This window comes from Urocitellus parryii, chromosome 2 (assembly GCF_045843805.1).
Source record: "Urocitellus parryii isolate mUroPar1 chromosome 2, mUroPar1.hap1, whole genome shotgun sequence".
NCBI classification, from domain to species: domain Eukaryota; kingdom Metazoa; phylum Chordata; class Mammalia; order Rodentia; family Sciuridae; genus Urocitellus; species Urocitellus parryii.
Genome location: NC_135532.1, coordinates 599,344 through 613,241, shown reverse-complemented (window position 1 = coordinate 613,241; position 13,898 = coordinate 599,344). Strand labels below are relative to the sequence as shown.

General features: G+C 54.9%; 1 protein-coding gene across 2 annotated transcripts in view; it reads left to right on the top strand.

Moving 5' to 3' along the window:
- Positions 1 to 450: 450 nt before the first annotated feature.
- Slc9d1 (solute carrier family 9 member D1) overlaps positions 451 to 13,898 on the top strand; it is a 44,482-nt gene continuing 31,034 nt past the window's right edge. For both annotated transcript variants that reach the window (XM_077795115.1, XM_077795114.1), the window contains exons 1-6: positions 451 to 539; positions 4,848 to 5,359; positions 8,750 to 8,929; positions 9,543 to 9,734; positions 10,850 to 10,978; positions 12,889 to 12,981. In XM_077795115.1, the coding sequence (XP_077651241.1) occupies positions 4,916 to 5,359; positions 8,750 to 8,929; positions 9,543 to 9,734; positions 10,850 to 10,978; positions 12,889 to 12,981 (1,038 nt within the window). In that variant the 5' untranslated portion in view covers positions 451 to 539; positions 4,848 to 4,915. The remainder of the gene's footprint in view (positions 540 to 4,847; positions 5,360 to 8,749; positions 8,930 to 9,542; positions 9,735 to 10,849; positions 10,979 to 12,888; positions 12,982 to 13,898) is intronic.

The following is a 13,898-nucleotide window of genomic DNA, read 5'->3' as shown; positions in this document are numbered from 1 at the left end:
CTCTGCGCAGGCGCGTCCCGCCTGGCCGACCGCCGGCTCTCTGCGCAGGCGCACGCCGTCGGGCGGCACCTGGGGCGTTCTCCTCCTCCCAGCTTCCGGCTGGCACGGCGTCGCCCCCTCTGGGCGAGCGGTTCTGCCGCTCCTCCTTCGGAGGCCACCACCGACCTGCGGCTCTCAGGCCTCGAGTCCACTGGGAGGAGGAGGAGGGTGCGACTGCACCGCGGAACTCCAGCTCCCGGAGTGCTCGGCGCCGCGCAGGGGCCGGCCGGACCGCCCACGCCCCGCCTCTTAAAGAGGCCGCGCCTGGCTCTTTGGCCCTGGAGGAGTTGCCCGCGCGGGGAGAGGGCGGTGGCGGTCCTTCGCCTCCTGGTCTCGTCTCCGGTTCCGCGTCCGATCCCGCGTCCCGTCTTTCCCCAGGCGGCCAAGAGAAGGGATGCGGGGAAGCCCGCGTCCAGAGCTTTGCTCGTGGCGCCGCGGAGCTCCGGATAGAGGACATTGATGCTTGGGCTGCACGTCCAGGGCGCGGCTACCTCGTCCCGGTGAGGGCCGTGGGTGCGCTGGGCCCCGTCCGTCCAGCGGCGAGCCCCAGGGGGCCCCTTCCCGGCGTGGGGCTCCCGCCCAGCAGAGGCCCCTTCCCGGCGTGGGGCTCCCGCCCAGCAGAGGCCCCTTCCCGGCGTGGGGCTCCTTGGTGGGGGAGTCCTTGGGGATCCTCCTTCACCAGGGCCCCCCCCGGAGTGGGCGTTCCCACAGGGGCTCTTCCCAAGGGAGGCATCTTCTCTGGGGGCGTCAGGGGAATCTTCCCAGATAGGCTTCTTCTCGTGGGTATTCTTCCTCCTGGGTGGGTGCAGGCTTGTGGGGCTTTCTTCTCTGAGAGCTACCTTTGGTGGGGCAGGTCTCTTCTTGGTGGGTGCTCCCCTTCCCAGAGGATTCCTTCCTGGGGGCTCCCCTCCCCTAATGGGCACTAAGAGGTCACCTATCCTGCTCCCTGGAGCTTACTGGTCTGTCTTGCCCCGTGTTAAGGCGAATTAGCAGTCGTCCTTTACCGTCTATTTAAAGACAGATCAGACCCAGGTTTGCTGATCAGGGCCAGCATGCCGTGTTCCGCAAGGCTTTCACTTAAGCTTACAGAGCCTGGAAGGTGTCAGAGTAGACAAAATAACCAGGATGGTTTGCACATCCCCTGGGAGGCCTTAGTTCATAACCTAGTTGTGAATTGTTTGGGAGTGACCAATTAAATAAGTCCAAAGTGACAGAAGGTCTAGCACATCTGCCCGCCTCACTGTCCCACCTCTTTTTGCTCCTTTGCAGCCTCTTGCAACCCTTCAGAAGGAGAAGGGGGACTGGGTAGACTTTGTGACTTGGTCTTTACTAGCCAGTTCACCTCCTGGCCACCTAGTGCAGGTTTCTTGCTGCTGGAGAGATGTTTGCTACTGAGAGGGCACTTATTCACGAGTCTCCTTTTTCCTTCCTTGTTGGCTTTCTTGGCACTGAAGGAGGAGCAAACCCGAGCAGCTGGCCTGCAGCTCCTTGTATGGCCCTGCTTCTCTCTGTTCTTTGACAGTCTCACCTGGTACCACCTGAGCAAACAGTAGCTGTTTAAACACCCTGAGGGACACTCAAGGTTGCAGGGCACATCCCTGTTTTCCTGCTCAGCCTCTGCACATTTTCCTGATCATTCTTAGAATCAAAACTTATTGGTCTTGCATATTGTCTTGTTTTTTTTTTCAAACAGTAGAATCTCGTGATGGGATTAACTAATGAAATATTTGCTTTTTCTAGAGGTTTTATAGTTTAAAGCTTTTTAATAGCCTCAGTAATTACCTTCTTTTCCTTTCCTTCCTCCTCCTTGTTCTCTAATTCTTTTACTAATTTGAAATGAATAATGTATTTATAAATCATTTATTTCATTTTTGGCAACTGTCAGTTTATTTGTAGGATCATAAGTGCTCCATTTTTAGAAAATGTACTTTAAAGTTTAAAATTGATCTTTAAGAAAAAGGCTCCATAAAGAGACTTCAGGTCACTCAGTCCATCGAGGTGGTCTTGCCTGCTCGTGGCTCTCTTCCTCTTTGCCCACACAAATGCTGCCTGTGCTGAACTTGGACATGTGGCAGTAATGTGAAGAAATCAGAGGCACCTCCTGTTTTTTCTCTTGCAGGAGAAGCTAGATGACTCTCTGTTAAACACGTACTCAGCTCCCTACACATTCCCCCACAGGCTCAGGAATTCCCTGCCAGAGACCCACAGGGAGCTGCCCTCCATTGGGGTGATCATGCACTCCCACTCACTAGGGCCCTAGCTTCAGCTGAATGGACCAGAAGCTGGCTGTCCCCCAGCTTGCACACTCAGGAGAGAAGTTGGCCTGGTAGGGACCATCTCGGTTGTGGCATCTGCCTGACAGACCCACCTGATGGTGCCACTTCACAAACACTCTAGGGGTGGCTAAGTCGACTTTATTTCCCACCGTGTGGCTTGGTGCACACTGAGCAAACGGGTGGCACAGGTCCCAAGGAAGAGAGGGCAGCAAGTTATCTGATAGGCCAAGGAGAGCACCAGCTTCTCAAAACTCATGCAGACACAGACCATGGAGTTCCCTGAAAGGACTGCCCTGATGCTTGTCCCCTGTGCTCTCTAGCAGGTGGTGCTATGTGCTGCCCCCGTACCTGAGGGCCCTTGCTCTGGGTATCGAACCCGGGGTGCCCTACCATTGAGCTACATACTGGTCCTTTATTTTTAGACAGGGTGTTGCTGAGCTGCTTAAGATCTCACTGAGTAGCTGTGGCTGGACTCCAGCCTCTGGAGTCTCTGAGATGATGGGCATTTGCCACCGTGCTTGGCTCAAAGTGTTGATTTTGCTCTCGTAAATAAAAAGTGTCACTGGTAGACTCTTAGTGTCACTGGTAGGCTGCACTGTAGAGCTGCAGCCATCCCTGTGCTTGGCCTGCCCACTGGCGGACTGTTGGCCTGGTCACTGTAGACTCGGCGGCCTGTTCACAGATGGACCCCATGCCTACCCACTGGCGGAGTCCCTTGCCCTGTGTGTGTCCCAGTGAGTGCAGGTGAGGGGCTGTGCTGGCTCCTTCCAGCATTTCCTTCCCTGGAGGATCCTAGTCCCTTTTAGCCGCAGACACCTCTCCCCCTCCCTCACCCTGAGAGCCACTCATCTGTCCTGCGTCTTGTGCCACTGTGAGGCACTTATGTAAAGGGAATTGTGTAGGATGTGGTCTTTGGAGGTTCCCTTTACTCAGCCTCAAGATCTGTTCATGTTGTTGAACATATCGATAGTTCACTATTACAAGAATCCAAATGTCTTGTTAGCAACTAAAAAAATAACAATACTGGAAGTAAAAATATTTAAAGTTTGCTCAAGAGGAAACATGGTATAATTTAGTAGTCCATAGGATTTTGTAGACAGGCTTGAAAGTAAAATGATATGAGCTTTTGAAAATGAGTGATGTGCATTAAGAATGTATAAGTGCAGGGCACAGTGGCACAGGCCTGTAATCCCAGTAGCTTGGGAGGCTGAGACAGGAGAATTGTGAGTTCAAAGCCAGCCTCAGCATCTGTGAGACCCTGTCTCTAAATAAAATACAAAATAGGGCTGGGGATGTGGCTCAGTGGTTGAGTGTCCCTGAGTTCAATCCCTGGTACAAAAAAAAAAACAAAAAAACAAAAAAGAATAATAAATAAATAAATATACACACGTATGTATGTATATATGTAATTTCAATATCATGCTGATGATATGAAACATCTCAGTGGTGAATATTAATGTGACTACAACTGAAATCCTAAAAGAAAAATTAGTAACTCCCTTAGGTGTGGGGGTAAAGGGATAACTTTAATTTCCAGAACCTGGTTGAGGAAAGAACCAGAAATGTGCACAGAGAGGTGTTACGTACAAACTGCATTGCAAGTTGTTTTTCTGAAGCATGAAACCACAAAAGAACCACTTTTAGGGCTGGGAATTTACGTAACGGTAGAGTACTTGCCCAGCAAGTGAAGGCCCTAGTTCAATTCCTAGTACTGCCAAAAAAAAAAAAAAATCACCTTTGGAGATGTTCTGGGGAAGATGGAAGCATGAAGGCAGCACCTCAGATTTCTGTCTGGGTCTGGAGGTCTCCTCCCAGCAGGTCCTCACTGCTCTGCAGTGGGCTCGAAGCTGGCATCGTGAGATGGGTGCTTTGCTGGGAGCTGAGCTGCAACCATCCTTGTGCTGCATTAGCTCAGTCCTTTTGGGGTCTGGCTTCTAAAAGATGCACTGAAATCCAGCTCTGAGTTTCTGTGATAGAAAAGGTTTGAGCAGTTAGTAGGGGTCATAGGTATTTTATTATTTTTTTATTTTTCTATCTAAATCTCTTATTAGCTCTTAACTGTGCTGACTTTGGAAATTTGGCAAGACTCCAAGTGATTCTGGAAAGCCAGCAGGGTGACTGAGGGGCCATGTCTCAGGAGATGGCCTTTCTGAAATGCTCCTGAACATGGTCCCAGAGGCTGGCCCACCTGAGATGGTGTTTTCTGGGCTTTGATATGTATAGTCCCTCTTGGGTAGAACTGGCTTCTATCTTTCGTACATGGTAGATCTGGTAGAAATACAAAGCTTAAGATTTCTAAAAATCACCTTTAAAGTGAGATGTAACTGACCTTTCATCTCTGTGCCAGGCAGCCAAGAGGCACTTACTCCATCACTTAGTGTTTGAGTGAAGTGGTTCAGATGTTGTTAGTGATCCAGGAAGAATGGCGTTTTCTTTAGAAAGCTTACAGTGTCCTGGTATGTTGGTATTTAACTTGGGTCAGTAGCTGTGAGCTGTAGTTCAGCCGTGTGTGACAGGAAATCTGTTTTTCAGCTGACAATGTGCACAGAAGATGCAGCCTGACCCGAGCTGCCGTCTGGAGCCCTGGCTGTGCTGGGACCATGAGGGCCTTGGAGGACAGTCTCTTCTGGATGCTGCTCCTGGCCCTCTGCTGGGTGGCAAGTGCCACAGAGCATGCGGAGGTGGCAAAACATGCCATCAAGCTGCACCGCGGCAAGGGAGCACCTGCCGCCCAGAGGAGGCAGTGGGCCCTGGACAGCTGCAGGAAGCTCACCGGGCTCCTTCGGCAGAAGAGTGTTGTTCTCCACAAGCTGAAGAGTGCCATCAGAGCGGTGGAAAAAGACGCTGGCCTGTCAGATGAAGAGAAGCTGTTCCAGGTGCACACGTTTGAGATTTTCCAGAAGGAACTGAATGAAAGTGAGAATTCCGTCTTCCAGGCCATCCACGGGCTGCAGAGAGCCCTGCAGGGGGACTACAGAGATGTGGTCAACATGAAGGAGAGCAGCAGGCAGCGGCTGGAGGCCCTGCGGGAGGCCGCCATCAAGGTCAGCCATGTGGCCAGTCCTGCCCAGAGCTGTGATCTGGGGTGGGGCGGGGGTCTCGGGAGCCTCTGGGTGCCAGTCACTTCTAGGAGGGGCCAGCCCTTCAGCACTCTGTTGTGGAGACCCCCGAGTCTGGCTGAGCACTGACGGGCGGGAATGCCTGCAGCCTTGCGCTCCTGTGAGGGCTCGGCCACCTGCAGTGGGCCTGAGAGTGTCCACCAGGGACTCCCTGACCAGCCCCGGGTGTGCCAGGACTCTGGCCTACGTGCAGCTGCAGAGTTGCCTTTCCAGGCCCTTCTCAGAACACGGTGCCATGGTCCTTGAGGGACGCTGGCTGCAGCTGTGACCTGGGTCTCTTGCCAGATTCTCTTCTGAGTGAAGCCTGTGTTCTTCATGGCCTTACAACAAAAACAAAGATATAAAAATACTTATAAACAGATGTGTGCCCGTGAGGTGAGGCTTTGGACCAAGTGTGCTTCTAAAGGGGGCCACTGTGCCAGTGTTTCCACAGGCACTGCCCAGCACCTGCAACTCGCCAGGCGCCACACCCAGGCTCAGACAGCAAGTGCCACTTCCCCTTCGTGGAAGGCCTCAGGCTGTCATGGCTTGAAAGGAGATATAACTTTCTTAGGACGGTCGCCAAAACAAGGGTGTTTTTTGGTAGGATACAACAGTCAGACAAGCATTCAAATCAAGGCATTCAGTGACCTGACTTGGCTGCCTGCCTGTTGCTGCCTGCCTATTGCCCATGTTTCAACCCTTGGGACAGTCGAGGTGCTAAGACCCTTTTTTTGTTTGTTTTAATATTTTTTATTTGTTGATGGACCTTGATTTTATTTCGATGTGGTGCTGAGAATTGATCCCAGTGCCCCACACATGCTAGGCAAGCACTGTACCACTGAGCTACAACTCCAGCCCCCACCCTTTGGTTATAAGAGGAATTCTGGTGGACTCCAGGTTTGCAGTCGTCTGTTAGGGAGAAGACTTGTGAGTCTGGTGGCCACAGTCCAGAATTGCAGGCCATGTCACACCCTGCATGCTGCAGCCTGTATCTGTCATGCCTCAGGGTTCCGTGGTCCTCCAGGGTGGCTGCAGCCACCGTTGGGGCCCTGGGGAAGGGACAGGGGTTACTGCAATCACAGAAGAGCCACGCTGCTGTGGTAGCTGGCCACGGCTCAGTCCCAGCCAGGTTCCCTTCTTGAAACATGAGAAAACGTTTTAAAAGTCAGGTTATCAGTTGACTAGGGTTGTGTAAAGTATGTTTACTAAGCATGATGACCAGCACCGCCCATGAGTGTCCCAAATAACCAACACTTTCTACTTTACCGTGTTTTTCTGGACCCGTTAGTCGCCCCGTCTGATGGGATGGGACCGCATCCTGCTGTAGAAATCCCAGAGGTAGCTACACACCAGGTGTTGCTGCTGGCTTTCAGGCAGGGATGTGCTTCCTGAGCGGCAGCACTCGGCAGTTTGTGAGGTGGCCTTAAGGGATGTTTGACCCACCTGCAGTGGACACTGCCTCCCTGGGGTAGAGGTGTAGACGCTGTCCCTGAGCTAGACCTACCTGCAGTGGACACTGCCTTCCCCAGGGGTGGAGGTGCAGATGCTCTCCCTGAGCTGGACCCACCTGCAGTAGACACTGCCTTCCCAGGGGTGGAGGTGCAGACGCTATTCCTGAGCTGGACCCACCTGCAGTGGACACTGCCTTCCCAGGGGTGGAGGTGTAGACGCTGTCCCTGAGCTGGACCCACCTGCAGTGGACACTGCCTTCCCAGGGGTGGAGGTGCAGACGCTGTCCCTGAGCTGGACCCACCTGCAGGGGACCCTGCCTTCCCTGGGGTGGAGGTGCAGATGCTCTCCCTGAGCTGGACCCACCTGCAGTGGACACTGCCTCCCTGGGGTAGAGGTGCAGACACTGTCCCTGAGCTGGACCCACCTGCAGTGGACACTGCCTTCCCAGGGGTGGAGGTGTAGACGCTGTCCCTGAGCTGGACCCACCTGCAGTGGACACTGCATTCCCTGGGGTGGAGGTGCAGACGCTGTCCCTGAGCTGGACCCACCTGCAGTGGACACTGCCTTCCCAGGGTGGAGGTGCAGACGCTGTCCCTGAGCTGGACCCACCTGCAGTGGACACTGCCTTCCCTGGGGTGGAGGTGCAGATGCTCTCCCTGAGCTAGACCCACCTGCAGTGGACACTGCCTTCCCCAGGGTGGAGGTGCAGATGCTGTCCCTGAGCTGGACCCACCTGCAGTGGACACTGCCTTCCCCAGGGGTGGAGGTGTAGACGCTGTCCCTGAGCTGGACCCACCTGCAGTGGACACTGCATTCCCTGGGGTGGAGGTGCAGACGCTGTCCCTGAGCTGGACCCACCTGCAGTGGACACTGCCTTCCCCAGGGTGGAGGTGCAGATGCTGTCCCTGAGCTGGACCCACCTGCAGTGGACACTGCCTTCCCAGGGTGGAGGTGCAGACGCTGTCCCTGAGCTGGATCCACCTGCAGTGGACACTGCCTTCCCAGGGTGGAGGTGCAGATGCTCTCCCTGAGCTGGACCCACCTGCAGGGGACACTGCATTCCCAGGATGGAGGTGCAGATGCTGTCCCTGAGCTGGACCCACCTGCAGTGGACACTGCCTTCCCCAGGGTGGAGGTGCAGATGCTGTCCCTGAGCTGGACCCACCTGCAGTGGACACTGCCTTCCCCAGGGTGGAGGTGTAGACGCTGTCCCTGAGCTGGACCCACCTGCAGTGGACACTGCATTCCCTGGGGTGGAGGTGCAGACGCTGTCCCTGAGCTGGACCCACCTGCAGTGGACACTGCCTTCCCCAGGGTGGAGGTGCAGATGCTGTCCCTGAGCTGGACCCACCTGCAGTGGACACTGCCTTCCCAGGGTGGAGGTGCAGACGCTGTCCCTGAGCTGGATCCACCTGCAGTGGACACTGCCTTCCCAGGGTGGAGGTGCAGATGCTCTCCCTGAGCTGGACCCACCTGCAGGGGACACTGCATTCCCAGGATGGAGGTGCAGATGCTGTCCCTGAGCTGGACCCACCTGCAGTGGACACTGCCTTCCCCAGGGTGGAGGTGCAGATGCTGTCCCTGAGCTGGACCCACCTGCAGTGGACACTGCCTTCCCCAGGGGTGGAGGTGCAGATGCTCTCCCTGAGCTGGACCCACTTGCAGTGGGGCCTTCCCTGGGTGCAGATGCTGTCCCTGCACATTCCGAAGCTCCCTGTGTTTGGGGTGCTTGACCTCCCTTGCTGGACAGTCGGTCACAGTGCAGCGGTGGGGCATTGACCTGGAGCACCTCTGGTGGGTCTAGTCACCAGGACCCTGAGCAGATGAGTCCCCTCCTGGTTTTTCTTGTAATGTATCTTGCCCTTTCCTACGAACAAATAGGAAGAGACCGAGTATGTGGAACTTCTCGCCGCAGAAAAACATCAGGTGGAAGCCCTTAAGCACATGCAGCATCAGAACAAGAGCCTCTCCATGCTGGACGAGATCCTCGAGGACGTGAGGAGGGCGGCAGATCGCTTAGAGGAGGAGATAGAGGAGCATGCCTTTGATGACAACAAATCAGTAAGCCGCCTTCTGGCACCTCTGCCCTGCGAGCTGTGCTGCTGGGCCTGGCCATCGGTGCGGCTGTGACTCAGGGTCTGGGAGCGACACGCGGGTGCTCTGGCAGGGCTGCAGGAGTGGGCGGCCAACCTGCTTCTTCGCCCCCTGGCACTCACTGCCAGCCCAGCTTGGCCACTCACGGGGCTTGGGACTGTGGCCTCGGGAGGCTTGGGGGGTTTCTTCCTGGTCAGAGGAAGCAGGTTCCAGCTGCTCAGTTCTGACAGGCTAAGACCCTGGGGCGAGACCAAGGCCAGCGGAGAACTGGCTGTGGGTCTAGGGCTGGACCCACGAAAGGGTGGAGAGAAAGAAACAGAAACTGATATTTAAATTCTCAGTTTCTGGGGTCAAGTGTGAGCGTGTGCCCTGCATCAGGTCAAGTGGATGTCTGGAAGTAGCAGCGGCTGCTTCTGCCCAGAAATGCTTCATTGAGCGAGTGCCTTCATCTTGCTGGTGGTCTTCTGTCTTGTTAGACACAGTGTGAACACGTCTACCTTGATGTATGTTCTTTCCTCTTGATGTTGACTGCAGAAGCATCAACATGATTCTGATGGCATGATATTGGTCTCTCTCACAGGTCAAAGGGGTCAACTTTGAGGCAGTTTTGCGGGTGGAGGAGGAAGAGGCCAGTTCCAAGCAGAACATCACAAAGCGGGATGTGGAGGAGGGCCTGGGCTTGAGCATGCTGATCGACTCCCAGAACAACCAGTATGTCCTCACGAAGCCCCGGGACGCCACCATTCCACGTGCAGACCACCACTTCATAAAGGCAAGCTGAGGCCACCCGCCCGTCTCGCTGGGCAGTCAGCAGGCCTGACCTGATGCGGGCCCCCTCCGAGGGGGGTGGTGCACAGCCTTCCTCCTGCCAGAGAATGCTGGCATCCCGTGCTGGGCTTGGAGACAGCATCCCTTAGTTAATTGTTTCTAAAGGAAAAAGGCGTCTTGACATTTAAGATGAAATTTGATTCTGTTTTGGAGAATTTGGAGGACTCTCTGAAGTTTGGAGTGACCGTCATGGGATTAAAGCTCTCGCTGTCTGAGACCTGTTTGAGCGGTTGACTGAGGCAGGAGGATCGCTGGAGCCCAGGGGTTTAAGACCAATCTAGCAACATAGCAAGGCGCCATCTAAAATTATAACCTGAGGTTAAAGAAAACAAACTCCTTTTTATAAAAGAGAAAGCCCTTTGAGGCAGAGAAGTGTGGACGTGGGGCACAGGGCGTGGCATTCCAGGTCCTCCCGGGAAGCGGTCCAGTCTGGAGTGGAGTGCACCCTCCAGGGGGCCTGGAGGGATCAGATAAGCTCAGATCTCCACAGAACTCTTTAAGGCAGAGCCTTGCAAGGAACAGAAACCAGAGAGGCTGGGCCTCGGTTCCCAGGGAAGAGGGCTCCTCCCGGGCGCTGGCCTGTGTCCTGCTGTCCTTGATTGTGAAAGAACAGGCCACGTCCGTAGACCAACTCCGTGCCTCCTTCACAGCAGTCCCTTTCTCCCATTGCGATGAGTAAGTCGCATCTGGGGATGTGTTTGGGACTGTGAACAGCCTGCTCCCAGTAAGTTCTCACCCAGTGGTTCTGACACCTGTGGAAGACTTGTCCGTGTGGGTGACAAGCAGAGAGTCATAGGGAGGACCCCATCTGCAAGGGCTTTGAGGCCAGGAATGGGTGGAGTCCAGGGCTGGGAGAGATGGAGCATGCTATGGGGCGTGAGCAGGACAAACCAGAGCTGGCTCGTCTGCTCCCGACACCGTGTGCTGCGCTCTGCTGCAGACACGGCAGTATAAAACCTCTCAGTCCTGTTGTCTGCTGGTTCCTGTAAGGGGCTGACTGTCATCCTGCCATCCCAGCCCACCCGTCCCCTTGATCTGTGCTTGTCTGTTCCGCTCTAGGACATTGTCTCCATAGGCGTGCTGTCCCTACCTTGTGGCTGGCTGTGCACAGCAATAGGGCTGCCCACCATGTTTGGGTACATCATCTGCGGTGTGCTTCTGGGGCCTTCAGGACTGAACAGCATCAAGGTAAGAACAGAACTTGACTGTTCTGATACTGGACAGGACAGACACAGACGAGAGCTCTGAACTGGAGTCAATGAAGAGCCGTCCTCCCCCCGTGCCAGGAACACACCCTAGAGCTGGGGGCATTGCCCTCCATGACCCAGAGGCCGCTGGCTCCATGGTCATTAGCATAAAGGCTCTGTTTCCAGTCATCCAGACGTCCTCAGGCGCCAGGCTGTTGGAAGTGCTGGGTCCCTCCTGTGCCTGTGCAGTCCTGAACGTGCACCAGGAGCGCCTGTGGCACCGTCCCAGGGCAGCAGGGCCCGGGCTGCTCTTGCCAGAGCTGCTTCAGACCAGTTGCTGCTTGTCACAGGTGAACACTCTCACAGCAAGGAAGGGTCCCAAGCCTGGTGGCCTCCCAGCGTGTCATCTGAGCACACTCAACATCCCAGGAGGCTAAAGATGAGCCACAAACGCCCCCCAGCTTTGCTGGTATGTCCAGGGCCGTGGGGTGAGGAGCCCTGCTCCCCCCACTAGTGACTGGTACGCCTTGAACCTCAGTGATTTTCCCGACATAGCAGAAAGGGTCTGAAGAAGAACCATTTGGGGCTCCTCTGAGCAGCAGGTGGCCCTGGCCAGCTGCAGAGCTGCCTGCCAGCACCTTCAGCTGGGAGCTGTCAGCTGACCTGACGCAGGGTCACATGGAGGCTGCTCGCCCCCTGGCAGCACAGAGGGCCTCAGTGTGGCTTTCTGCACTGGCACCGAGTGCGGCTCAGCAGCAGGGAAGGCTGCAGGCCGGAGCCTCCTGCCTCATCCCACCCTTCCAGGCGTCAGCAAGTCCAGGCAGACACGGTGCCCTCTTCCTCCTCAGCCAAGATAGCGGGAGCAGGGTCAAGGCCAGGGGCACTGAGGAAGGAGCCGTGGTTTCAGATGGCCATCCAGGAGCACCTTGTAGGAGTGGGGAAGGCCCCTGTGCAGGGGGCTCAGGCTTCCACTCCCGAGTTCAGGTTGTTGTTTTGGAGTCACAGCACAATCAGGGAACGGGAAGAGAAGTGAGAGAGAGCAGCTGGACGTGGGTCAGGGCAGGGCTGGGTTTGCCAGCCAGTGCAGGGAGGCGCTCTGTGGGCAGCTGAGGTTCACCCACAGTGCCAAGAAGAGCACCAAGCAGCACTCAGCAGCTGAGACAGGCAGAAGGCGGGGTGCCAGTCGCAACAGGACGGGGTCTTCACCTGTGAGGCCAGCTCAGGGGGTCAGGACAGTGCCATGGGAGCATTTCAAAAGATGGAGCTGGGCACCTGTATCCCAGCAACTCTGGAGGCTGAGGCAGGAGGGTGGCAAGCTCAAAGATAGCCTCAGCAGCTTAGTGAGACCCTGTCTCTAAATAAAAAATAAACAGGTCTGCGAATGTGGTTCAGTGGTTAAGCACCTGTAGGTTTAATCCCCAATACAAAAAAATAAATAAATAAAAGGATTGAACTGTTAGTTACCAGGACAGAGACATCAAATATTTTGTGCTATTTATTTATCTAGTGAAAACATTAAAAGTAAACACCAAGTGAAGAGTCAGAGCAGTCACAGAAGCTGTTCACCAACACTGTGGATGTGGGCATTGAACTCGGGGGAGATACACCTGCAGGGACTTGCTCGGCCCTAACAGGAGCCAAGAGCAAGCAGCGCCGAGTGAGCTGCCTCCTCATCCCAGAGGTGGCCAGCGAACAGTGCTGGGGAGGCCCAGAGCAGCTTGCAGACAGCGGAGAGAAGCATGCTTCTCTGTGAATGGAGACAAGGGGAAGACCAGATGTAGGAGAAATTCCGGGAATTGTTCTCTTTAAAGTTCCAGTGTTGGGGGCTTCCTGCCGGGGCCCAGCACCAGGGGGGTGTGGGGGCTTCCCTGGAGGCCTGGACTCACTCGCCTCTCCACCCTTGCTCTGCAGTCCGTGGTCCAGGTGGAGACCCTGGGAGAGTTCGGGGTCTTCTTCAGTCTCTTCCTCGTGGGCCTGGAGTTCTCCCCGGAGAAGCTGAGAAAGGTGAGGCTGTGTCTTAGCCCCAGGAGGCCTGTCCCGTCGGGTGTTCAATGACAACTTGGCTGTTGAATTTCATGTGTTTAGGATAGAACGTGTTGTTTTAGTTTGATGTACTATTTTTAGGGCATAAGTTTCTAAAGATAAAAAATGTTCCATTTGTTAAAGTTAAGATCTAATAACTGGAGTTAACTTTCCTGAGGCTAAGGTCCAGAAATAATGTTCCACCTTAGTAAGTGGGCCCTTCCAAGAAGGTGCCAGACTTTGGGGTGGAACACCTCAGACGGGTACTCAGTGCTTCCCTGGGGGAGTCCCACCACGGGCCGCGGAGACACTCGGGTTTTCAGCAGATGCTTGGGATGGAAAAAGGCATCGAAGGTGGTGGGGATACAGTGAACATCATAGGCATCCACAAGAAAGTCACCCTTGGCCGGGCAGGGTAAGGAGGGAGGACCTCGCCGCCCACTGCCCTTGCCCTCTGTCTCCCATTAGCTCTAGAGCCTCCGACCTGATCCTTTTCCCAGGTCTCCACCCGAGGAAGTGTTGCGATGGGCAAAGTGCGACATCTGCAGTCCACACGTTCCTGCCGTTTTCAATGCTTCATTCACTCAAGATCACTCAGTACAGTTTCACTATAGGTTCTTCGTCAGGGAATGACAATCCTTAATGCTGGGCACTGCAGTAGACATGATCAGTTCAAAGCAAACAATTCTTAGTTAACTCTAAGCACTGCAAACACCCTTAGTCACGACAGACCTATCACAGACATTCCCTCTGCATGCTGAGCTTAAGTGCTAGATTTAAAGTCTTGAGTCTTAGGTCTTAAACCCAGCAGGTGTCTACTCAGACCACAGCACCCAGGCCAGGAACCCATAGCTTCTCCTGGGGTGGAGCTGACGGTTGGTGAGGAGAGGGTGTGAGGA